Raw genomic sequence first — 26,018 nt, 5'->3', positions numbered from 1 at the left:
ACGTAGAGGATCGTTGAATGAGAGGTTCACTCTATGGGAGGGACTGAGGAGTCGGTACCTCGAGGCTGATCCCTTGGGACAGCTTTTTGGATTCTCATTCAAGCTCCCTTCCAAGGGCTAAGCTGCTGAAAGATGACCTTGGCAAAATGGCAGGTCGCAGTGGTTCCTGCCCACACTGTGATATTCTTACTTTTCCCCCCAGATTGCGCTCTTTCCTGGGCTTTAGGGGATGGGACACTGATCTCGTCGATTCCCTGGCCGCTCCAGGAAGAAGGGATTAGACAAGGAAATTTGCCTAAGACTACGAAATGAGCCAGGACTTGAATCCCTGGTGTAAATCTAATCTGAATTCCAGTGAAGGTCAAGGTCAGGGAGGCAGGCACAAGGTCAGAGGGATGCTGTCCCACACCAGGGATTTGTCTCTCTGCAAGACTTGTGGAGAAGCAAACCACATCCCATTTCTGCAAGGTGGTGCTGCGAGGAATGCAGCTGAGGGCTAGAGGTCTCTCCGTCTCCCAAGTCTGGTTTCACCGCTTATTCACCAACTGCTTATTAAGCACGTAAAGCACGTACCACGTGCAAGTCCCACATTTGCTAGTTGAGAAGGTAAGTCACAGACACAGGGGAAGAGAGCTTTAATTGCATATGCGGCCAGAAAGAGGAAAGGCCCCATGAGTGGAGCAGAATGGGTTCTCAAGAACAAGCCGGGTGGGGCTGTTCCAGGGACAACCAGGGGCAGAAATGTCAGCCACCCTAACGCTGCCAAGACGGTGTTTTGAGGTGGGATAAGAATGAACAGAGGTCTTAAGGGGGCGGATTCAAGGACGGAAGGGAAATGCCCACCTCCTTTGGTGCCTGGGCATATTTCTCTTGACTTTCTGCATGTTTGGGACGCCAGTTGGCTGCTGCTGGTCGGTTTTCTTCCAGTCGCCACAGCTCTGGTTTGTAGGCAGCTCTTTGGCACGGACTCCCCGGGCCACCACGGTCCTTGGCCAACCTCACCCCTGATCATTGTCAGGAAAAGCCCCAACGGTGTCTAAACACCGAAGAAGGTGCGGCCAGCAAGCTCCAGGCTCTTGGCAGCTTAGATGGTTTCTTTGAGGGGAGAAGCTCCCAGCTGCTGGAGAGAAATTTCTTCCGTCTTCTCTTCTGCATCCTCCTTGCGAAGACCTTGTCGGACTCTGTTGAAATGAAAAGGCAAATGGAAAAATGAGACGGAGAGGCAGAAAAGAAGGGGTGAGGAAGCAGACGGTGTGTGCACAGCATTCATGGGTGTGTTTGTGCTACGTGCAAGGCATGCGTCGCTGCTGTCCCCAGGAAGGTGGGGGCCGCAGCAGCCCTCCCTCTAGTTCTCACGGGGCACCTCAGGGAAAGAGCGCAAGGTCAAAGAGTTTTCCAGTGAGGACGTGCCAAGGTCACCCAACTGGTGAATGGGGCACGAGGCTCAACGAACTTGCAGGTGCCGGGCTCGGCTCCCTGCGGACCAGACGCTCCAGCAGAGACCCTGGGGGAGTGGGCACTACCAAGGCGCTTCTCCCCCAACCCAGGTAGAGAGTCAGCCAGCCCTGGAGGCGGGGAGAAGAGTGAGGGGATGGGAGATGGCAGGGACGTCACCAGGAAAGCCTCCAAGTCCGAGAGCTGCCCCTTGGGGCTTTCTGCTTGACCGGCTGAAGTTTTGCCCTTTTCTCTTTTATCCGTGTTTCTTTGAAAGGATCTGTGTCTGGGGCGCCTGGGTGGCTCCGTCGGTTACGTGTCCGACTTTGGTTCAGGTCATGATCTCACGGCTGGTGAGTTCGAGCCCCGTGTCTGGCTCTGGGCTGACAGCTCGGAGCCTGGAGCCCACTCTGGATTCTCTGTCTCCCTCTCTCTCTCTGCCCCTCCCCTGCTCATGCTTTCTCTCTCTCTCTCTCTCTCAAAAGAAATAAACATGAAAAAAAATGTTTTATCAGTGTTTTTATCCTTACCTTGTAACTCTTTTATTTCTAATCTCTTAGTTCAATCGTTTAAGCCATTTTTGTGTGTGATTATTGCTTCGATAATCACAAAGAAACACTTTTCTTCTCGCTTTGCTTTCCTCCATGTGTCTTTTCTGCACTTGAAGCCTTTCCTGACTCTGCCCCTTCGGTCCATCCAGCTTATCTGTTGTATCTGTTGTGTGCCTGGGGGGGCTGACGGACGGCCCTTATGTCCTGCCTGCCAGTTTCTCCCCAGTTCTGGCATAGATTCCCCATCCCTTTCAAAGATAATTCCGAAAAACCCAGAGGCACACATTCTCCAGATCCAACTGCTACAATGGTTAGGCTTGCTCAATATCACTTTTAAAAGTCATCTTATGAGCAAAATGACCAGAGGCAGCCTGTTGTGTGACCCAAAGTCAATGGTCTTCTTTCTTTTTTTAAATTTTTTTTTTTCTTTTTTTTCAACGTTTTTTATTTATTTTTGGGACAGAGAGAGACAGAGCATGAACGGGGGAGGGGCAGAGAGAGAGGGAGACACAGAATCGGAAACAGGCTCCAGGCTCCGAGCCATCGGCCCAGAGCCTGACGCGGGGCTCGAACTCACGGACCGCGAGATCGTGACCTGGCTGAAGTCGGACGCTTAACCGACTGCGCCACCCAGGCGCCCCATCTTTTTTTAATGTCTGAAATATAATATAGTCAGCGTTAAAAACAAGCCAGGGTCAGCCATGCAACTGGTGTTCACCATGGAGGAGAGGGCGGCAGGAGGTCCCAGTTAACCAATGGCTTGGGCTTTGGCCTTGGTGGAGCGCCAGACCTCTTGCTGCAAGGCTGAGAGCCCATCCCCCACCCCTCCCCTCTCTAAGCTCCCAGTACCAGTGGGAGAAGCTCCATGGAAGGTCACTGATTGGATCCTTGGTACTTTGTCCAGGCCCTGCTGCCTCTCATCTGGGTCTTTCCAAGATCATGGCAGGCTTTAAGGAGCGTCAGACCCTTCCCTAGCTTCTAGGCCCCCAGAGGGGCTACCCTGTGTCTGGGAAACGACTTAACTGAAGGCTTATAAATGCTTTCCTTGTGTGCCTCTCCCCCTTAATTACCAAAGAAAACCTGCTCAATATAGACAACTTGAAGATAATTTTTATGTTGAAAAAATTTGTTTAAGTTTTATTTATTTAAGTAGTCTCTGCACTCAACTTGGGGCTCAAACTCAGTCCCCCGAGACTGAGTCACATGCTTTTCTGACTGAGCCAACCAGACACCTGGAGATAATTTCTAAATGTAAACCAGCTAGGAAAAAAAATTAAACGTCACTCATACTTTGAGGCAACCACTGTCACCATTTTAACCTATTTCTTTCTCTCTTTTGAGCCCCTATTTTTTTGTTGTTGTTTTGTTTCTTTTTTGTTGTTTAGTTTTGTTTATTTATTTAAGTCATCTCCACACCCAGCATGGGGCTCAAACTCATGACCTTGAGATCAAGAGTCACATGCTCTACCAACTGGGCCAGCCAGGCACCCCTCGAGTCTCTATTTCCGGACATAATTAAGAAACTATCATAATTATTTTAATATACTATTTAACTGTATATTGTAAATATTCCCATGCCCTTAAAAACTCTTCACCAACATAACTTTTAATTATTGCGCAATATATCATAATCTATTTAAATTGTTGGAGATCTGGAGAGTTGACATGTTTTTCCTGATACCTCAAGCATGGTGATGAATAGCCTTGTAAATAAACATTTATGTCACATACAATGGCCACATTTCAGCTTATTTCCTTAGGGCAGAATCCTGGAAATGTCATTGCTGCTTAGAAGAATATGAAAAATTTTCCATCTCGTGAACAGCAATGCCAAAGAAACTTCCAGAAAAGTTGCAGGACTTTCCTCCTTCCTGTCCTTACATCTTAATTGACTACTACTATGTTTCCTTTTTTTTTTTTTTTCCCTTATTGGGTATTTTAAAATGACCTCTCCCCTGTTTTAATTTGCATTTCTTTCATTATGACTGACCTCAATACCTCTCTTCTGTTTATTTTCGATCAGCATTTCCTTCTTTGTGAATGTGATAGTCTTACTTAAAAGGGTTTTTTGAACAGGGTTATTAGTCAACTGTTCCCTTGCTATGTCGCCCTAAAAATCTGGGGCATAAGTCCAACTGGGTCACAGAGGTTGACCCAACCCCACACCAGGCATTTAGGCCATTCTGAAGAAACACTATCTATCTAGTCTTGTGATTCATGAAGGATCCAGCAACTTAACATAGAAATAATTTATTTACAAATGGGTTTTCGTCAGCCTGTGAAGTGGAGGAAGTTCCCTTCCATCGTTACTCCGGGAACCAGCATTAGAAGGTATGTTACAGGGAATCCCTCTCAGCTTGCGGCCATCTTGGAGATGGGTAACTTGAACCTTGGACAAGCCATTTTCTTCTCTTAATCCTCAACACCCAAGGCCTGTGACCAGCACTCGTAATTAGTTGATGAGATTAGAAATTGAGGAAAACGAAATTGGCTGAGGAGTTCTTGAATTCTTATTGTCTCAAATATCAAAAACTCCACTCGACTGACTCATGAGAGAGGCTATCTCTTGTCTCTGGTTCCCCAGCATCACTATTTCCTACCAAATCAGAACAAGTTGAGTCGTTTCTGTCTCATATTTGGTTGGAAGGGAATTGCCAAGAAGAGCTCCTTACAGGTTCCTGAAGAAGCCCATGGACCAGAACACTTGGGAAGCTTGCAGGGACATACTGAATGTGGATCTAATTATAAGCCCCTCAGAGGTTCTAAAAATCTTAACTACAAGGAGTCCTACGGCTGACGGAACAGGTTATCATTGTCTATGAATCTTCTCGGGGGAGATATTGCCCCCAGGGGTCAACAAGTGGTTCTTGGTACAGGGGAGGGGACAAAAAATCTGAGATATTACAATGGCTTGTGGTCTTCCAAAGGGTCACGGTTCGTGAATAGATACACAGTATATCTGTGGCATTAAAATGTTATTGGGAGGGAGGGGGTGTGATTAGGGAAAAAAAATGTATATACAAAAAGGTCTCTGCAGTGGGGGTGGGGGTGATAATGGAGAAAGGTCTAAATTCCTAAACCCAAGGCCCCATTTAGGCTGAGATTTACTAATGCAAAGGAGACAGAAGGGGTTTTTAAAAATCAGATCACATCAATCCCTTCCTCCAAGTCCTGCGGTCATTTCTCTACTGATTTAAAAGCCTAAATTCTCAGTCATCTCTAGGGCTGCCCCTGCCCCTCTCCAGGCTGGCCTTTCAGGTTCATCACTCAGCTCCTCCCAGCTCTCTGGGACTTCAAGGGGCTTTCACTGGGTGTTCCCTTGTCCAGGAACACACGCCTTCCCTTCTCAGCCTGGCTCATTCCATCTCTCTCAAGTCTAGGGGCATCCCCAACCACTCAATTATTCTCTCTTTAAAAATTTTTTTTTTCTTTAACATTTATGTTATTTTTGAGACAGAGAGACAGAGTGTGAGCAGGGGGGGGGGGGCAGAGAGAGGGGGAGACACAGAATCCGAAGCGGGCTCCAGGCTCTGAGCTGTCAGCACAGAGCCCGACGCGGCGCTTGAACCCACAAACTGATCATGACCTGGGCCGAAATCGACACTTGACCGACTGAGCCACCACCCAGGCGCCCCTCGATTATTCTCTCTTAATTACATATTTATTTTTGTGTATTTGCTCTCTATGTGCCTCTCTTAACTCTGTAACCTCCAAGAGGTCAAGGATCACATCTTTTCTGTTCACTCTACACCGACACTGAGCACTGTGTCTGGCACATAGTAGGAACTCAGTGAATAATAATTTAATACATAGATCAGATGTCAAAAAGCCTAAATTAAACACCAGCTCAAATCTTTGACCTCCAGAACTCTCCAAATCTCCCTGTGTCCTCCACTCTTCTTGGCTCACTTATGGCAGGGCTCCATCTGGACGTGCCCTTGCTTGGTGCCTACTCGAAAGCAGGCTTTGTTGCCCCAGATCTGGCTGTTTCCTCCTTAATAAGTCACAGGCTTCAATTTTGTGTGCAAAAGTTTATATGAAATGCAAATAGACTTTGAGTGCAGCTAGTCTGCCTTTTGGCATGGTTACACTCGCTCAAGGGGAAGGATAGAGGGATGTGAGGTTGGAGGAGTGGGGAGGCCAAGGGGGTTGTCCTTTATCTATTTAGGAGAACAACAACCTGTGCCATCGAGAATATATGGAAAACTTTTTTCCCTTCCCCTCCTGAACAATTCAGTCTTCAAGCCATTATGGGGGAAGGGAGTTCAATATGAGAAGGGAGAAACTGGCGGTGGGGGGTGTCAGATTGAGGTTGGAGGTAATGGTGTGAGCTCATCGTTTTCAGTATGATCTCTGGATATGGAAAAATACATACACAGGTGTGTGATCTATATGTATATTCATATATTCGCCGCTTCTGTTCCCTGAGAGGGCTTGAGAGTAGAAAACCCCCAATAACGGTGAGCCCCTCTCACCTGGATCTTGGCTTCTAAATACGATTCTCTATTAAATGAACCAGGACGCTCAGAGAAATGGCCGCTCCCAGGACAGCTACAGGGAAGCGATGAGCCTAGACTATCTGGTTGTGCCAGAAAACAGGGACGTGCTTAAAGAATTTTAAGGGAACACAGAAGTCAAAAGGGTCCTACTGGTCAAATTTGGAACAAATTGAGCAATCAAAATAATCAGGGTATAGGGGCCCCTGGCTGGCTCAGTCGGTTAAGCATCTGACTTCGGCTCAGGTCATGATCTCGCGGTTCGTGGGTTCGAGCCCCACGTTGGGTTCTGTGCTGATAGCTCAGAGACTGGAGCCTGCTTCAGATCCTGTCTCCCTCTCTCTCTGTCCATCCCCCACCTCAGCTTTGTCTCTCTCTCTCTCTCTCAAAAAAAAATAAATGTTAAAAAAAAAAAAAAAAAAAAAAAGAAGTCCAGAGTCGGACACTTAACTGCCTGAGCCACCCAGGCGCCCCGAGAACATCCTTGTTCTAAGGAAATACACACGCGAGTCTTTGGGAGAGATGTCTCAATGACTTTCTCTCCTGTGATTCGGACAAAAAGTTCCTTGTCTAGCAAAGCAACATTTGTTGAGCTTAAGAGAGCTCCCTGCCTTTTTGGAGCTCACTTAGTTTTCCACACTCCTGGCAGGAGCAGCTAGGTCAGATCCAGTCAGCAAATTGTTGTGGGAAAAATGGCCTTGTTATCAACTTTTATAAAAATTAAAATTATTTTTAGTAGATGGCCTCCATTATTTTTTAGTTGTTGGTTCATATCCATAACAACCTACGGTAGTTTTAGAATAAATGTTCCTGGCAGGATCAAAGGAAGCGGTGTTACCCCAGCTAGAATTTCATTTGGCATTGGTGGGATTTCTCTATAGCCAGGGAAAGCAAAATGTGATCTTAAACATGGCCGGGATCAGAACCATCGCAGTAACATCAGGGGAGGGCACTTCTCCGGCTGCATTTTCATGTACTTGGGTCCCTCGGCAACATCTCAGAACACCTGCAAACAGGCTCTGGCTTGGGTTCCTGACAAATATTTATCCAGCATCTGGGGCGTCTGGACCTATATCTGTAGTGTGGGTGGGAATTAAACAGAGAGCATGGGGAGGAACGTTCCAGACAGAGAGAACAACCTCGGTGGCGTCAGGGGCCAGATCCTGGGAGCCTTGTAAGAGGTCAGATTTTTTTTTTTTTTTAAGATTTCAGATTTTTAAAAAATGTTTTTATTATTTATTTTTGAGAGCGAGAGAGCTCCGGTGGGAGAGGAGCCGGCGGGGGGTGGGGTGGGGTGGGGTGGGGACAGAGGATCCAAAGCGGGCTCCGTGCTAACAGCAGCCAGCCTGATATGGGGCTTGAACCCACAAAGCATGAGATCATGACCTGAGCCAAAGTCGGACCCTCAACCAACCGGGCCACCCAGGTACCCCGAGATTTCAGATTTTACCTTTAATGTAAAAAGGTGCCAGTGAAGGGTTCCAAGGAGGAATGGTGTGTTTCTTTACATGGCGAGCCTTTTGTACTAGTTGCTATATAAAGAATAAAGTGGAGGGGCACCTGGGTGGCTCAGTTGGTTAAGCGTCTGACTCTTGGTTTCGGCTCAGGTCATGATCTCACGGTTTCGTAGATTTGAGCCCCTCGTGGGGCCCTGCACGGACAGCACAGAGCCTGCTTGAGATTCTCTCTCTCTCTGTCTCTCTCTCTGTCTCTCTCTCCCTCTCTCTCTCCCTTGCTCATGCTGTCTCTGTCTCTCTCAAAATAAGCTTAAAAAAAAAAAGAATAAAGTGGAAGGGACAGAGGAGGCTATGAGGCTTGTATAGTTATCTAGACCAGGAGGGGGATGGTCACAGGGGTGACAGAGATGGACAGGTTCTAAAGACATTTTGGAGGCAGAATTGGCAGGACTTGCCAAAGCATATGTCCTTGTCCTTGATCTATGTGAGTCCAGCCCTAGGCCATGGCTCAGGTTAGATGTAGGATGCTCACGGGGGATTATTTTTATTTTTTTTTAATGTTTATATATTTTTGAGAATGAGAGACACAGAGTGGGAGCGGGAGAAGGTCAGAGAGAGACGGAGACACAGAATCCGAAGCAGCCTCCAGGCTCTGAGCTGTCAGCACAGAGCCTGATGTGGAGCTCAAACACACGGACCGCGAGATCGTGACCTGAGCCGAAGTCGGAGGCTTAACCGACTGAGCCACCCAGGTGCCCCCACCCTGGCACTTTTAGAAACATCGCCAAAGACATTGTCACCTTACTCGGTGACCTCTCTAAGGAGATCATTAGAGACATTTCATCTGGTGCCAACTGTTGAGAAAAGTTTCACTTTCCCCAGAGAACTGGTATCACTTTTTCTCTCTGACAGTAGGACAAAAGTCATTAACGGGCTCTCCCTTTCTGTTGCCAGGAATCTCTGAGCCAAATTTGAAGGCCACCACGGCAGCCACACGGGCCTGTCTTTGAGCCAGGATGTGATACCTCCCCTCCCCACAAACTGCCATCCCTGCTTCTCTGCCCCGCTTTACTTCAGCTCACGTTCCTGCTTTGCCTGGTCCACAGTTTATTCTGGGCTCTGTTTTGACACTGGTTGCCGGCTCTGTCCTTGTTGAACTCTAAGCCGAGATCCCAGACACAAGCGTAGGCGTGGCCTACACGAGTCTCCCAGTACGGCCCCACTCGCCATGACATTGTAGCAACCGCAGGAGGACACTCGTTGCCCCGGGTTGTGTCACGGGGGACCTGGGCCTGTCTGGCCACCCCCACCCCACCGTGCCCAGAGGCTCCTCACCTCCTCTCCATGGCCTCGATGGTCTCCACCAGGGGCACGTTGCGGGTCTCAGCCAGGAAGCAGACAGCCAGGCCGGCCAGGATCGAGGTGGCCCCGAAGCCCAAGGGCGGCAGGACGGTGCTGAACTCCCCAAGCGTGGTGACCAGGGGTGCAGTCAGACCCCCAAAGCGGGCACTGACCGAAGCAAAGCCCATCCCCATCTGCCTAGAAAGTGTGGACCGGTCAGTGGCCATGGCCCAGACCTCCCAGAGGGCTGGGAGTGCCAGGGCCTGGGTGCCAGGGGGCAGAGCAGAGAGGAGAGGGGGTCCTGCTTCAGCAAGCCCAGCAGGTGTCGACCTGGAGCTCCCGGGCCTTCCAGGTCGGGGCAGGCGCTGCTCGGCTTCTCCCCATGCACCCACCTGATCTCTGTGGGGTACAGCTCGCCCGTGAACAGGTACACACAGATGAAGGAACTGGCCAGGCAGCCTTTGCCGAGTGCCGCCTGGGCCATGCGCAAGGCCTGCATGTCTGTAGAGGGGGGAGGCAGAGCAGAGGGTCGGGGGTGCTCGGAGCCCCAGAGGGGATCAGGGAGGCAGAGGGGGTAGTGGCGGGAGCAGGGCGCTCAGGAGGGGCTGGGGCATGGAGAGGAGGCAGAGGGTGAGGCTTGGAGCCTGGAAAGGGGGGAGGGAGGCCGGGAAGGTGAGGGATGGCTCACCTTCTGGCACAAACACGTTCGCGATCACCATGAACCCCGCCAGGAGGAGGAAGGAAGCCACTGTGGCCCGGCGGCCCACGTAAATCATGGTGGTGGTGGCTACCAGCATGGCCGGGATGTCTATGACCCCAAACAGGACCTGGACCAGGTATACGCTGAGTCCAAACTTCTGCAGGTCTATGGCCAGCCCGTAGTAAGCCAGGGAGTTGGAGAACCTGGAAGAGGCAGCAGAATGGTCCTGCTCCAGCCCGGGGTTCACTGTTCTGGACCCGGGGGACAGCACACGGGACGAAAGACACAGGACTCCTCTCTCGGGGGAATATCACCCGACTTCCCATTCCCCGCCACCAAATCCAAGTCTCCGACTTGAGTCTTAGAGCCCCGGTCCCTCCCCCCGCTTGCCTGCCCAGCCACCTGCTCCCCCAAGCCCGTGGGTTCTGGAATGTGAGTGTTCTCCCTTGTCCCCTCCACCTCCAGCCCTCAGTGGCTGATCTGAGCTTCACGTCTAAGAGCTGGAGGGAGAAAACGAGAGCCTTCCAACAAGGCAAAGACTCCACGGGACCCCCACCGCGTCTCCCAGCGTTTACTGAGAAATCAGCACCTGAAGATGGGCTGCTTCTGGCAAGGGGGTTTACGGCCAATCTGACAGCAAAGGGGGGTAGAGTTCCCACACCCGGTGGGGGTGGGGTGGGGGTGGGGGGGGGTCTTCGTGGAAATTTACGACATCCCTGAGGCAGTGTCTCAAAGAGACATTTGTACATACATGTGCATAGCCGCGTTATTCACAACAGCCGAAAGGCAGAAGCAACCCAACTGTCCATCGACAGATGAGTTGAGACACAGCGAGTGGTGTATGAGGCCAATTACTCAGCCTTAAAAAGGCAGAAATTCTGGCACGCCCTGGGTGGCTGCTTCGGTGAAGCGTCTGACTCTTGCTTTCGGCTCAGGTCATGACCCCAGGGTCGTGGGATCGCGCCCCGCATCAGGCTCTTCACTGAACATGGAGCCTGCTTCAGATTCTCTCCCTTTCTCTCTCTCTCTCTCTCATCTCTCCACCCCCCCCGCCCACTGTGCCTCTCTCCCCGACTTGCGCACTCTCTCTTTCACAAAAAATAAAAAGGGAGTAAATTCTGACACGTGCTCCAACATGGATGAAGCTTGAGGTGAAATAAACCAGTCACAAAAAGATAAATACTGTACGTTTCCGCTTCCCCGAGGTCCCCAAAGCAGACAAAAGTAGAGACAGCCTAAAGTAGAGACAGAAAGGAGAACGGCGGTTGCCAGGGGCCGGGTGGAGGGAGAATGAGCGCTTGTTTAATGGGTTAAAACAGAGTTTCAGTGTTGCAAGGTGAGGAGGGTTCTGGAACACAGCAATGCTGAACTGCACACCCACAAACGGCCAAGAAGCTAAATTTTGTTACGTGTATCTTACCACACTTACGAAAAGCGAAACAAAACAAGGTCCAGAGGAAGGGGGCTTGGGGTTGACGACCCTCATGAAGCCCTGTGGGTCGGCCTGGTTTTGCTGCCGGCGGACCACATGCTGACGTGGCCTCAGGAGCGTATGGGGAGGGGAGGTGGGAAAACAGAATCCGGTGGTAGGCTCTCTGCAAGCGGGCCTGGCATCTGCCCCCTTCCCCCGACGGAGAAACGGAGAAACGCCTACCATCCCTCCCACCCACCCCAGCCACAGGAGTCAGGGGAGATGGAGAAAAAGCAAAGACGCTTCTGGAAAGGTGACACGGTAATTCTTGTTGGGCAGGTCTGAGGGAGTCCACGGGAAAATCCGGGTCTGATTTCTCCTCCCAGGTGGAGCTGAGAGGCAAGGCCGCCAACATACTATTTTGAACACTCTGGAAAGCAAACAAACCCAGGATAAAACACCCTGTGGCTCTTAATACTGAGGGGAAGGCAGCGTGCTGTAGGCTTTGTTTGCTATGCTTTATGATTTATTTATTTGTTTATTTTTTTTTTTAATTTTTTTTTTTTTCCAACGTTTTTTATTTATTTTTGGGACAGAGAGAGACAGAGCATGAACGGGGGAGGGGCAGAGAGAGAGGGAGACACAGAATCGGAAACAGGCTCCAGGCTCCGAGCCATCGGCCCAGAGCCTGACGCGGGGCTCGAACTCACGGACCGCGAGATCGTGACCTGGCTGAAGTCGGACGCTTAACCGACTGCGCCACCCAGGCGCCCCATATTTGTTTATTTTTTTAACGTTTATTCATTTTTGAGAGACAGAACAGAGCGTGAGCGGGGGAGGGACAGAGAGAGAGGGAGACAGAATCCAAAGCAGGCTCTGGGCTCTGAGCTGTCAGCACAGAGCCCGAAGCGGGGCTCGAACTCACTGACCACGAGATCATGACCTGAGCCGAAGTCGGACACTTAACCGACTGGGTCACCCAGGCGTCCCTGTTTGCTTTAGCGTAGATACTTTGACCTTGGGAAGACCAATTCTGCCTCATCAGTCTCCTTACCTGCCTGGACATCAGGGGCATTGCTCGGACCCCCTCTCGATGTCCTTCTGTCCCCACCCCGTCCTCCGCCGACCCTTCCCTTCTGGTGGGCTCCTCTTGCCTCAGCTTCCCGGACGCTGAGCCCTCATGCTCTCCTTCCCCCTCTGTCTGGTATTTCTCTGTCTTCTTACCCCTTCCTCGTTCTCTCGGGTGTACATGTTCCTGCCTTTCTTGCTTCACACCATGGAAATAAATGTTCCACCACGTCCAGGCACACGGCCGTGAACAAGATGGATGCGGCCTGCCCTCCCGGGACTTCCGGTCTGGTGGGGAGACAGGCATTCTGGGAAGGAAACCGCGCTCCTCTCCCCATCGTGGAAACAACTTTGTCACGTTATCCAAACACAACACAATTATCCTTCGTGTTTCCCTGCCTTGCCGTCTCCTGAGTGAACACTGGGGCTCCCTTCCTAGTAAGGCCTCCAGAGCCCCTGGCCTCCTTTCTGGCATGGTTTTGGCAGGAATGTGGGGCAACCTGGACCCCAAGGACAGCAGGGAAGGGCTCAGATGAGGACAAAGACTCTCATGGAAAAAGCCCTGGACTCTCACTTTCCACCCCTCTCCTCATCTCCCCTCCTCTGCCCAGGGGTCTGCTGCAAGGCCATACCCCTCCCCCATGGCATTTCGGAAAGGCTCTCTTATTTCAGGGAGGGGTCATGGATGGAGCCTGGCTGTCTAGCAGCTTTTTTTTTTTTTTAAGTTTATTTATTTGGAGAGAGAGAGCGGGGGAGGGGCAGAGAGAGAGAGAGAGAGAGAGAGAGAGAATCCCAAGCAGGCTCCGCGCTGTCAGTGCAGAGCCCGATGCGGGGCGCGAACTCACACACTGTGAGATCACGATCTGAACTGAAATCAAGAGTCGGACGCATAACCGGCTGAGTCGCCCAGGAGCCCCGATCTAGCAGCTCAGTATCTCTGTCCCCCTCCAACCAAAACACTTTGCTCTTTATCATGTGCCCTATTTTCATCTCGGGGTAAGAATGACTTTCCAAGGGTGGGGAAGACAAAGGTCTCATCCCTGCTCCCTTATGTGAAACCAGTCTAGAGTCCGACAACCCCAAATGATATTTTTCTCCTCGTGGCCCCTGCAACCACCACGTCCTGTGTCATCAAAGATGGTGAACCTAGAAAACTCTTGACTGGGTCGCATGAGGCTGTGACGTCAACAGGAAGAGGAGGGGCCCAAAACAAAGACAAAATTCTTACTTGCCTCCTAGTCATCTTATCACTTAAGAAATGATGAGGGGTTTAGGGGTTCTGTGGGAGGAGCTGGGGGCAGAAACCAATTTATACACTTTCTCTTATCTCATATCAAGTAAAGTAACAGTCACAGTCTCCTGGGATTAGGACAGGGATCAATACTACTCATCAGTTAACTATATACAGAGAGAACATATGATTAAATAAATATAAATATATATTTATATTCTGGGTAGAGTTTTTGTCGGATGTTGGTTGTTTTTTACATTTTGGAAAAAGTTTATATTCACAGAAACTTTGAAAAGTTAGATTAGACGCCTTTGGGGGGGGTCGTTATTCAGCCCCCCACAAATAGTATATTCATACAGTGGAATGTTACACGAGGAATATAACTAAGTTATATCCTGCAACCTGGAGGTACCTCACAAACATGATCTTGAACAAGAGAAACTAGTTGCAAAAGAGTACACGCTGGGGGCGTCTGGGTGGCTCAGTCGGTTACGCATCTGACTTTGGCTCAGGTCATGATCTCACAGTTTGTGAGTTCAAGCCCCGCGTCGGGCTGTGCGCTGACAGCTCGGAGCCTGGAGCCTGCTTCGGATTCTGTGTCTCCCTCTCTCTGCCCCTCCCCTGCTTGTGCACACGCTCTCTCAAAAATAAAGAAATCAACATTAAAAGAGAGAGAGAGAGAGACCAAAAGAGACTCTTAACAATAGAGAACAAACTGAGGGTTGATGGAGGGAGGTGGGTGGGGGATGGGCTAGATGGGTGATGGGCATTAAGGAGGCCACTTGTTATGATGAGCACTGGGTATTGTATGTAAGTAATGAATCACCAAATGCTACCTCGGAAACCAATATTGCGCTGTATGTGAACTAACTAGAATTTAAGTAAAAACTCACAAAAAGTATTGCAAAGCTGCTGTGTGCCATGAGCTGGATTCACACAACACTGTACAGATATTTACATATGTGATTAAGTTATTAAAAGTAAGCAGCACGGGTGCCTGGGTGGCTCAGTCGGTTAAGCATCTGACTTCAGCTCATGTCACGATCTCACATTTAGTGGGTTCAAGCCCCGCGTCGGGCTCTGTGCTGATGGCTCGGAGCCTGGAGCCTGCTTCTGATTCTGTGTCTCCCTCTCTCTCTCTCTCTCTCTGCCCCCTCCCCCTCTCATGCTCTCTCTCTCTCTCTCGAAAGTAAATAAAACACCTTAAATTTTTTTTTTTAATTCTAATCTTCACAAGCAACTTATGTGATAGGTACTTTTATGACATCAATGTTACATATGGGGAAACTGAGGCACAGAGAGGCTAAGTAACTCGCCCGAGATCACACAGACAGTAAGTGGCAAGAGTTGAGATTCTAATCCAAGTGATTGGGTTCCAAGTCCCACCTCTTTTGTTTTTGTTTTATTTATTTATTTTTTAATTAAAAAAAATTTTTTTTAACGTTTATTTATTTTTGAGACAGAGAGAGACAGAGCATGAACAGGGGAGGGGCAGAGAGAGAGGGAGACACAGAACCGGAAGCAGGCTCCAGGCTCTGGGCCATCAGCCCAGAGCCCGACGCGGGGCTCGAACTCACGAACCCTGAGATCACAACCTGAGCTGAAGTCGGACGCTTAACCGACTGAGCCACCAGGCGCCCCTTGTTTTATTTTTTTAATCGAAGTACAGTTGAGTCCTGCCTCTTAACCAACACACTGTACTGCCTGTATGTTTCTGAGCTGTTTGAAAAGAAAATATTTTTCTCAATGAGTATGCCGTACGTTTTATCTAGGGAAAAAGCCAGCGAGGAAAGAGAAATGCAAGTTAACAGAAAGCATTTACAACAGAAGTTTGTGAAAGTCCACCAGTTCCTCCCCACCCGCTGACAGAAAAACCGTCTGGGCGGCCCAGTCCCTAGCTGTCCAAGTTCCTCCCTTTTAACAGAAATGGGCCTTAGCTTATTCTTCCCAGAGGGATCCAAGAGGGGACTTTCAACCCTGGAACTTTTTGGTTTCTTTGTTTTTTGTTTTTTTAAGTAGGCTTCACACCCAGAGTGGAGCCCCACGTGGGACTTGAACTCACGACCCTGAGATCAAGACCTGAGATCAAGAGCTGGACGCTTAACTGACTGAGCCACCCAGGCACGCCCACCCTGGAATTTTTAATTTAGATGTTTCTTCCCAGTGGGAAGAAGACAGGAAAGTTGGAAGCTCACAGGCCAGGGGAAAGCCTGGGTCAGCTGGGTGACCGCGGTAGGGTGTCCCTTCCCTGACTTGGGTTCCGAGGAGTTCTCTGGCTGCCCAGAGCCAGAACTGCCCCACGGGCAACACCGTTGGGGCAGAAGCCCTCTCAAGGTCCAGAGTGGTGGACCATTCCACATTTCCAATGCACAGCAGATACAGTTCCAGACTTAAATCAGAGAACAGAATCTACCTGAGCACTTAAACCCCAGCCAGGTGTGGGGTTATATGTCCAAAAGTTTTGTTCTCTCTCTCATTCTCTCTTTTTTTTTTAAACACTTATTTAGTTTTGGGAGAGCGCAAGCAGGGAAGGGGCAGAGAGAGGGGGACGGAGGATCCAAAGCGGGCTCTGTGCCGACAGGCTGACGGCAGCAAGCCTGATGCGGGGCTCGAACTTGTGAACCGCGAGATTGTGACCTGAACTGAAGTCAGACGCTCAGCCGACTGAACCACCCAGGCGCCCCCAAACGTTTAGTGCTCAAAAGGACCTTAGGGGTAGGTATCTAAGTAGAAAATTGCGGCACCAGGAGACTGGCTGGCTTGTTCAAGGTCACCCAGGGAGTCTGTCTTCTATCACTGCCTGGCTGGTTCCCACTAAACCCGAGGGCTGGGTCTGCTCCAGAGAACAGGTCATTCATAGCCTGTGTTCCCTACTTCACAAATATCCCTATTTCACACTTACTATTATTCTGTCAAGTGAAATGACAATGGTCCCCTCCCATTTTTTAAATCAGCTCCTTATCTGAGGATTTGCCAGCTTCCAGTCTGTGCCAAGGGGAACGGATCGCTTTTGTATTTTTACCCATTAAAAGAAACTTTTTTTTAATGTTAATTCATTTTTGAGAGAGAGAGAGAGAGAGAGAGAGAGAGAGAGAGAGAGACAAAGCATGAGCAGGGGAGGGGAAGAGAGAAAGGGAGACACAGAGTCTGAGGCTGGCTCCAGGCTCTGAGCCGGCAGCACAGAGCCCAATGCGGGGCTTGAACTCGTCAACCGCGAGATCATGACCTGAGCCAAAGTCAGATGCTTAACCGACTGAGCCACCCAGGCGTCCCTGTATTTTTATCCCTTTTACATCTTCAGGCCCATCTACACAGCTGCTGTGAATTTCTTCCTGCTCACGTGGCAAACTCCACAGCCATTTTGTAAAATCCCCCTAAATGCCATTTCCTGCATGAAGCACTCAGCATCCCCAGCCAAGAGAACTGCCATAAGGACACTTGTCATACCTCATAGACATTACTGTTTCCCTGTCTGTCCCCTTCTGGACCCACAAGTGTTTTTCTAGAGTGGGACACTTCCCAGAATCTCCTGGAGAGCCCCAAGGGCATATCAGGATGGGACAAGGTGCATTTGGGAAAAGCTGTGTGGGTGATTTCAACAGGTGGCCCTCCACCAACGTGAGACCCACTGCCCAGATTTGGGGTCCCTAGGTCAGCCCAGATGTCTCATCTATGACCACATATCAGCGCCCAGCAGAGGGTCAGAGGACCCTAGAGAAAGAGTATGAAACAAGATTGAATTCACAAGGCTCACCTGCCTGTTACGTTAAGAGTATTTAAGAACAGACTTTGGAAATGGGGATAAAAGGCATGTCCCGGCCTCAGGTCAAAGACTTGGGCTTGAGCACATCACCTACCAGACCACCATGAGACAGCACGTGATCTTTCGGATGGCCGGGGTTCGGAAGAGGTCCAAGACTGAGTTGGAAGGGCAGACACTTGCTATTTCACTCTGGATGTAGGAGGTCACCACCTGGGCAAGGAAAGGTTGATCAGCAGAAGGGAAGGATCTGGGATCCCATCTTCCTGCCAGGAGTCCCTTCATCTGTGGAGAGGAAGGTCAAGGTTGAGTTCTCTGGCAAGATGGCTGTTTCTAGTCTCCTCTCTGTCCTGAGACCAACGGCCCTCGACAGATTGTGTCCCGAGCTTTAGAATGAAGCAGAGGCTCTCATGCGAGTTCCAAGACTCCTGAGCTGCCTGCTGCTTAGGCTGAAATAGCCACCTGTGGTTCAAGAGAGACCCTCATGCCTCACTTCTGGTAGAGGATCTGAGATTGGCTTGGCCAGTGGCCAGGGGTAGGGGTTTCACGTGGTTCTGCCACTCGCCACGTGAACGTGTGTTCTTGGGCAAATGACGTGATGCATTCAAACTTCAGTTTCCTTATCTGCTACAGTGACAATTAAATGAGATTATGGGGGCACCTGGGTGGCTCAGTTGGTTGAGTGTCGGACTCTTGATCAGGTCACGGTCAAAGGAGGGTGGATCAAGCCTGCTTAAGATTCTCTCTCTCTCCCTCTGCCTCTTTCCCCCACTCGTGTGCTCTCTCTCTCTCTCAGATTAAATAAATAAATAAGTAAATAAATAAATAAGTAAATAAAACTATGTACCTTAGCAGGGTGCCTAACACGGGGCTCGATAAATGGTACTTAATTTATAATAACTGGTGACTGTCTTATAAGTGGTAATTATCTTATGAGGGTATTTATAAGACATGGTACTTTTATTATTGATTCTTTGATAATTTCACTTTATGATTTCTAGGTTAACGTTTTCATTTTATTTTGTTATTGTATTTAAGTCTCAGCGAGGCGTCGATGGGAATGCGGTCCCCCCCGCCCCTCCATGGCATAGATGGATGGCCTGATCAACAAAGCAGTTAAATTATTTATCTCAGATCACACAGCCGTTCGATGGCGAACGTTTTGGCCAGACCGGAACTCATCCTACTCTGCTTATTCTGCCGCCTTTCCACCTGGATGGTGGACGAGTCCTGGGAAGCTACTAAATCCTGGTACATCTTGAGGCCGGCCACCAGCAAGATTAGGAATGGTTCCTACTCTTCCTTGCACCCTTGCTGCCCACCTCTTTGGTCAGCCTTTCCCCTTCCTCCATTCTCCCATTCATAACAGCCACCTTCCGAAGGTTCTCCACAGCTAGCTGGGACTTGCCATGGAGCAGGAGCCATCGGGATGACTCTGGCAGCCACCTGTGACCGAAAGAAGGACGAAGAATGGCAGCGTTGAGCGGAACCCACTCTCCAGACCCAAGTACACCTTCGTTCCCCTTCCTTCGGACCCTGAAAGGTGACCTCTCCTGCTGCCTGCTGAATCCGGAAGACTGGGACATGCCAGCTTGCCTTTTTCAGCGCGCACCAGACAGGGAATCCCTGAAGGGCATCTAGTAACTTCCACACATCCAGTTTTGAATCTGGTTGTGACGCTGGTGTGTAGCTTAAATGAGGCACGGGCCCTCCCTGGGCTGTGCCTCGGTTCCCCACTGGCCCCACGCTAGTGTAAGGGATTTTATTGGAGCTTCCCGATAAGCCACGGGCCGTACCTGTGAGCCCATGGCCTCCACAGGCATCGACCCTCTTTCGTGAGTCACTGCATACCCCAAACTTGTCATCCGCCCCACGCCCCTCTCTGTCAGGACATACCAAGAATAGAGGAAGAAGATGAGGAAAGGAACAGAGACAGCAAACTGTAGCCACCGCCAGGGGCGGATCACGTATGCCACTCCGGCCAGGATGAGCTGACCCAAGGTAAAGGAGTATCCCAGCAAGACCCCCGCCACGGTCCGGCCCCGGGTGGGCATCCACTCCACGACTGCAGAGAAAAGCAGGACAGGATCAGTGGGACTCATAGCCCACGGGGTTGTCTCATTCACCTGTGCCCTTTATAGGGACTCTGTGGACACCTGAAATTTTTCCCGAGATCTGCTGAGACACAGGGAGCATCAAAGAATCAGACATAACCAATAAAACCACAAGGATGTTAGGAAAAATCACGGCAGATTTTTTTTTTTTTCAATCCTAGAGTCAGGAAAAGCTTTTCTAAGAAAGTCACAAAACCCAGAAGCAACCAAAGGGAAGATCAACAAAACTTGAGTCCACAAACACAGGAACGTCTGAAAAGAAACAAACACAAACAAACACCATGAGCCAGGTCACAAGGTCAGCAAACACAAGCAAAGGAACAAAAAATTTGCAACTCAAATTACAGACAGAGGGTGAATTTCCCTAACATTGGACCGGTTCCTACAAATCAATAGGAAACGGAAGAAAAGGCAAAACAAACGAACAAAAAACAGGCAAAAGATGTAGGTGGTTGGTAGGAAAGGAAATAGAATGGCTCTTAATTACATGATTGTTTTGTAAACAGCAAAACTTGGGAACAACCTACAAGCCCATCTATGGGGGACTGGTTGAATCATGCATGCTCGTAGGAGGCAACCACAACAGACTAACGAGGACGCGTCTTCCCCATGAGCAGCCAGCTCCTGTGTCCATCGTGTGTCCAGGCCATCAGCAAATCCTGTTGCTTCCACGGGCAGAATCTAGCAGAACCCCTCCTGCTTCCTCCTGCTACCCCCTGGCCCAAGCCCGTCTGCAGCCTGCTGACCGGCACGGGAGCCCCGGAACTGGCCCCCACGGGGATCCCGGCAAATGCTAAGTCAGATCCTCTCCGCAGCTCGGGATCCTCGAGTGGCCCCCGTCTTGCTCAGAGTCAAAGCCAAAGTCTTGTAAATGGCCACGGGGCCTAAGGGTCTGACCCCCAACTCCCTGACCTCATCCATCACCACTCCCCTGCCCCCTCCCCACCCCGTGCTCTGCTCCAGCCACAAGGACCCCCTCCTCTGGAGCCCACTAGAAACACACACCCCTCGGGGTCTTTGCCTGGAATGTCCTTCCCCCCAGATAGCGGCAGATGCCCTCCCTCCCTCCTGCGAGCTTTACTCAGTGACCCCTCTCAGTGAGGACTTTCCCTGGCCACTGCCCCCTCCCTCTGCCCCCCACCCCAAGCTTATTTCCTTTGCGGGCTTTAATTTTCTCCTGTAGCACTTCTCACTTTCCAACATACTATATAATCTACTTATTTGTGTTACTATCTTTCTTCCTGCACAAGAGCACGGGCTCCACGGGAGCAGAGATCTGCCTTGTTCGTTGCTCCGTCTCTGGTGCTTAGAGGAGCATCAGGTACACGGCGGTGCATGTATGTGTGTGGGGAGGGGTGTGTGTATATGGGTGCATGTGTATGTAGGGGTGTGTGTGTGTCATAGAGGCGATTCTAGCATGAGATGGGCCATGCATGTCCATTCCTGCCTTCAGATCCCACGGGCTGTGGCTTGACACCCCATCCCGAAGGCTGAGGCGAGTGGGCTGGGATTTGCTGGGATCCTGAGTGAGCTCGTGCAAACCTTCGATGTCCTGATTCAGGGAGGGGGGCTGTCAGGTGCGCCGGCCTGGCACCTCCCGGTTCTCCAGCCCCAAGATCTCCCCCACCCCTGAAACGAAAGATCCATTCCGTCTTTGGCAGCCGTCTGGATCCCTCAGACCCTCCCTGAGCCTGTCCCGGGAGCAAACTAAGTCATCAGCAAACGCAGGTGGCTAGCCAGCATCCACCGTGGGTTTCCTGCTGCCTGACAGTGCGCCGGGCCAGAGCCACCGGGAGCTGCCTGAAACCAGCCTGGAGTGAGGACGGACCCTGTTACTTCGGCCTGGGGCGGGGGTGCTGGGTGGACGTTCCCACTTGGCTCCCAGGGCACAAGGTCTCCACCATGGCGCTGTGGAGTCACTACCTTTGCGGCCTGGGTGAATCCTGCCCCTTTTGGAGCCACATAAGCCCCACAGCCTTGGGGGCCACTGTATCTCACCTCCCTTCTGGGTCCCCGCCCTGAGCCCACAACGAGTCTGGCATACAGTAGGCGCTTACTAAGTGGTTATCGTTGACTTATTCACACAGGAAATAATTCAACCCTCTCAGCATACAGGTGGGCAAATCAAAACCCAGGGTCCACAGCGCACTGCTGACAGGGTCATGGTTGAGAGCCCAGGTCACCCAAGAACCCCGGGCTGGGTTCTGAGTGGAGGTTCTGAGTGGAGGTTCTGAACCCCGGTTCTGAGTGGAGGTTACTGGGTGAGACTCCCAACACAACACAACAGGAAAGACTGCACTAATAGGGCGTCCATTCCCCCTTCCACGAGCCCCCCTCCTCGCCAGGCCCCTCCTCGGCCGGACTCACCCAGGGAGAGGGAGTTGAGGATGATGCCGGAGAAGGTCATGCCCATCAGGAACCGGAAGACACAGTAGGCACCGAAGGAACCGAAGTATGCCGTGGCGGCCCCCGAAACTGCCAGCTGTAGGTAGGACCAGACCAGGGGGCCCTTGCGGCCCAGCCTGAGCCAGGCGCCGGGCACGAGGTTAGGGTCGGAGGTGGCAGCAGCAGGGAGGGCAAGAGGAAGTGCCCCCCAGGCCCCTCCCTCATAACAGAACATCCGCTGGGCCCCAGGCCCTGGAGGCAGAGGTTGGTCAGGGAGGGAGAAGCGTGGTGTGGAAGAAAACTGAAGACGCAGGGATGTATTTCCTCTTTGGCCCCTTCACTCGAGGAGTATCTCTGCCACCCCCCCCCCCCACCTCCTAATCTTCAGGCTTAGGGAAAGGCAGGGATTCTGCCAAGGTCCAGAGGCAGGTGCAGCAGGTGGGGAGAGGGTCCCCTGTGCGAACTTCTGGCTGGCTGGAGGCCTCGCCCCGGAAGTCACGGGCCACTGGGAGCAGGACCCCCGGGTCAACTCTTCATGGAAACTGGTCATGTTGGGAAGGCCAGGGTGGGTTGGGGCCTTGTCACACCACAAAGGGGTCAAAGGTCAGGGTTCAGGGTAGCAGGGTTATCCCAGTCTGGTTCTGACACTGCCCCGTTTTTTTTTTTTTTTTTTTAATTTTTGGGACAGAGAGAGACATAGCATGAACGGGGGAGGGGCAGAGAGAGAGGGAGACACAGAATCAGAAACAGGCTCCAGGCTCTGAGCCATCAGCCCAGAGCCCGACGCGGGGCTCGAACTCACGGACCGCGAGATCGTGACCTGGCTGAAGTCGGACGCTTAACCGACTGCGCCACCCAGGCGCCCCAGCCCCGTTTTTTTAGTGAGGGTCCAGGGCCAGAGTTTTCTAGCTGGGCTGGGAGGGCCGCAGGCTATCAAGGGGGCGGGCAACATTTCTTCTCTACACACCCCATGATACACTCACTCATTCAGTCATTCATTCTTTTTGTGGGGGAGGGGGAGAGAGAGAGGGCGGGGGGGGGGGGGGAGGGGCAGAGCGAGAGGAAGACACAGACTCCCGAAGCAGGCTCCAGGCTCCGAGCCGTCAGCACAGAGCCCGACACGGGGCTTGAACCCACAGACCGCGAGATCATGACCCGAACTGAAGTCGGACGCTTAACCGACTGAGCCACGAACGCGCCCCGGGGAGGGGTCTCTCTAATGGAATACGCAGAGGCCTCGAAGTGAAGAAAAAGCCGGTCACAGAAGCATGCGTGGGGTGGGCCAGCATTTGTATAATGAAGGTGGGACAGAGCAGGTGCCCACGTGTCCATGTTGGCTTGGACTGCATAAAGTCATAAACTATTGCCGGTAGGATGCACAGAAACCAGGCTGCCCTCTAGAAATTACTGGACGGCGGGGCAGGAGTGGGAAAGGGACAGGTCCCTGCATGCTCTCTCCTACCTTCTGGAATTTTGAACTGTGTGAATGTGTTATGTATACACAAACAAGCCTCAATAAAGAAACGTTAGGGGCGCCTGGGTGGCTCAGTCGGTTAAGCATCCGACTTCAGCTCCAGGTCAAGGTCTCACAATTCGTGGGTTCAAGCCCCACGTCGGGCTCCGTGCTGACAGCTCGGAGCCTGGAGCCTGCTTCAGACTCTGTGTCTCTCTCTGCCCCTCCTCCACTCGTGCCCGGCCTCTTACTCAAAAATAAATAAACATTAAGAACTATTTTTTTTTAATTACAGAAAAAAGAAAAATTAACGAAGAGGCTCAGGTGGCTGACCCTCCTCCCTAAAGGCTCACCTGTCCGCAAGGCCACCAAACACGATGGCGCCCACCAGCACGCCGGCCATGTAGATGGACTGAGCGAGGTCGCGGAGGGGGCGGGCCTCACACACCAGATTCCACTGCAGGGGAGAGAGGGACGCTCCAGCCTCGGCCTCGGGGAGCAGCCCCCCACCCCGCCCCCGGCCCCCGCTGACCTCCATCACGATAGTGGACGGGAAAACACTGCGGTCATAGACCCAGCCGTCCCTGCAGCCCTCCGTGGCCGCCCCGCGGACAGACGTGTTGGGGCTCAGGAGGGCCCACTGAGGCTCCTTGAAGCGCCGGCATGGCTCGGGGTCCCCCAGGCGGTCCAGGGGTACGACGGCCCTGAGCCAGGCCCCCGAGTCGTTGGTGGCGGCCGCAGTGTGGTTGGCGGGGCCTTGGCAATGGTGGCGAGGCACGGCAGCCGTGAAGTTCTGCAGGAAGTTGTGACAGGCCAGCAGGCTGCAGGGCAGCAGCAGCAGGCCGGTGTAGATGACCTGGAAGCGACCCACTCCGCCTAGGCGGTCCAGCAGGTCTGTGAAGGCCATGGCCGCGGGCCTGGCCTACGGCCCAGCCTGCCGGGGCCTTATATAAAGGACGGGGCCCTGGGAGGTGGAGGAACAGGCCCGGGGTCAGGACCGCAGATGCCCGTGTCTGGCAGGTCAGAGGGATCCAATTACACCTCACAGGAGGCCTCGAGTGTCCCCAGGTCTGCAGGCCCCCCAGCCCTTTGTCCTCATTTCTCTTAATCTCACCTCCCAGTTCGAAGACCAGGGGTCCCAGGGCACCACCTCACAGCGCACTGCCCACCGCTCAGGTCTGCAGGCCCAGCCACCGGACCCCTGCCTTCGCCAGGAGGACCCCAGCAGTAAATGGGGCACCATCACCACGCTCCCCTTTATTCTGGAGGCCTTTGTGAGGCATCCTCAAGAACCCGATTCCAGCCTCGGCACATGGGATCCAGTCCCTGTCCCCCAACCCTCAAGAAGTCAGGGGCTGTCTGCACAGGAGAGCTTAAGGTGGGGGGCCGGGGGAGAAGTCCTTTAAAAATGCTCATACAGGGCAGGGGCGCCTGCGTGGCTCAGTTGGTTAAGTGTCCAACTTTGGCTCAGGTCATGATCTCGTGGTTGGCGAGTTCGAGCCCGCATCGGATTGAGCATCGAAGCACAGAGCCCGCTTCAGATCCTTTGTCCCCACCTCTCTCTGCCTCTCCCCAGCTCATGCTCTCTCTCTCTCTCTCAAAAATAAATAAAAATAGAAAAAAGAAAAAAAGCATTGAAAATGCTCAAACAAGGCAGCCAAGGGGAAGCCCTGATCTCCCTGCCTCCGCCCCAGGCACTCAGCCCCAGCGTGGGGGTTCGTGAGGGGTTAGGGCCTCCAGATCATCCAGACCCTTAGCATTCCAACCGTCTCATCAGACAAAACCCAATACAGAGAACTAAGAGGGCGGGGTCCAGTGCACCTGCCCTCCCAGCCCTCGACCTGGCCCTCTCCCAAACCAGCCCGGGCTCCCAGGAAGTGATGGCTACTCCCCTTACAGACAGGACGCCAAGGCCCAGGACCTGGTCTAGGACTCCCAAGGACAACACACAGGCTCAGGACAGTGGGTCCGGGCCCTGTGCCAGCCTGTGGCAAGCAGTGTCCCAAAAGTCTGCACTTGGGGCTCCACCTGGGGCTCTGAGGGCAGCTCCCACCTCTGACCCAGGCTCTGTCAGCCTCTGCCCTGCAGATGCTATCCTAGTTATCCTAGTTTGTGGCTTACCTCTGGTCCCCCCCCACCCCCACCCCCGCTTCCCACTCTGTCTCTTCTTCCACCCTCACTGCAGCCCACCCTTATCTATGGGAAGAAAAGCCAGGACCCCAGAGGGGCTGGGGCGGCTTACATAAGCTGCAGGTGTCTAGGTGAAGGAGGCTCCTGTGCGCTGGGAGCTTCCTGGGAGGTCAGGTGTGTGCTCAGCGGGAGTCTGGGTGTCAGCCAGAGCCTCACAGGCTGGAGTATACAGGGAGGGCAGGGACCGGGTTGTGAGGAGGGCACAGAGGATCAGCAGAGTCACATGGGACCTCAGCAGTCTGGCCCCGTCCCTGCAGCTGGGTCCCCATCCCCCCCAACGTCCTAGATACCCAGTACTCGGGCAGGGGTGCGAGCCCCCAGGGTACTGGGGAAGGAGACAGCGGGCGGGCAGGGGTGGTGTGAGGTCCCGGGCTGTCCCTGAAGGTCAAGGCTTGCTGATTCCTTCCTGGGCAGCAGGTTTGGACAG

The 26,018-nt window shown here is 52.1% G+C and overlaps 1 protein-coding gene across 3 annotated transcripts; it reads right to left on the bottom strand.

Moving 5' to 3' along the window:
- Window positions 1-618: 618 nt before the first annotated feature.
- Window positions 619-25,490, bottom strand: LOC131488132 (solute carrier family 22 member 20). 3 transcript variants are annotated; one of them, XM_058689613.1, is made up of 10 exons: window positions 23,934-25,490; window positions 23,755-23,858; window positions 21,931-22,085; window positions 19,346-19,514; window positions 18,772-18,895; window positions 17,547-17,662; window positions 9,968-10,182; window positions 9,672-9,780; window positions 9,274-9,477; window positions 619-1,181 (listed from the first exon to the last, which is right to left on the bottom strand). In XM_058689613.1, the coding sequence occupies exons 1-10, from the start codon at window positions 24,306-24,308 to the stop codon at window positions 1,085-1,087; spliced, it is 1,668 nt and encodes a 555-aa protein (XP_058545596.1). In that variant the 5' UTR covers window positions 24,309-25,490; the 3' UTR covers window positions 619-1,084. The 3 variants fall into 3 exon arrangements, with proteins under 3 accessions (XP_058545596.1, XP_058545597.1, XP_058545598.1); XM_058689614.1 differs by having other exon boundaries at window positions 18,823-18,895; XM_058689615.1 differs by lacking the exon at window positions 619-1,181 and having other exon boundaries at window positions 9,289-9,473.
- Between the last annotated feature and the right edge of the window lie 528 nt (window positions 25,491-26,018).

Source organism: Neofelis nebulosa, chromosome 10 (assembly GCF_028018385.1).
Source record: "Neofelis nebulosa isolate mNeoNeb1 chromosome 10, mNeoNeb1.pri, whole genome shotgun sequence".
Classification (NCBI taxonomy): domain Eukaryota; kingdom Metazoa; phylum Chordata; class Mammalia; order Carnivora; family Felidae; genus Neofelis; species Neofelis nebulosa.
The sequence above is the reverse complement of the archived record's forward strand: the minus strand, read 5'-3'. Positions and strand labels throughout refer to the sequence as shown.

Coding starts and splice junctions, on each gene's coding strand:
- LOC131488132 (XM_058689613.1), bottom strand. CDS start 24,308: ATGGCCTTCACAGACCTGCTGGACCGCCTAGGCGGAGTGGGTCGCTTC. Junction 18,896..19,345: donor ATCTTCTTCCTCTATTCTTG/GTATGTCCTGAC, acceptor TTTCGGTCACAG/GTGGCTGCCAGAGTCATCCC. Junction 1,182..9,273: donor ATCGAGGCCATGGAGAGGAG/GTGAGGAGCCTC, acceptor TCATTTCAACAG/AGTCCGACAAGGTCTTCGCA.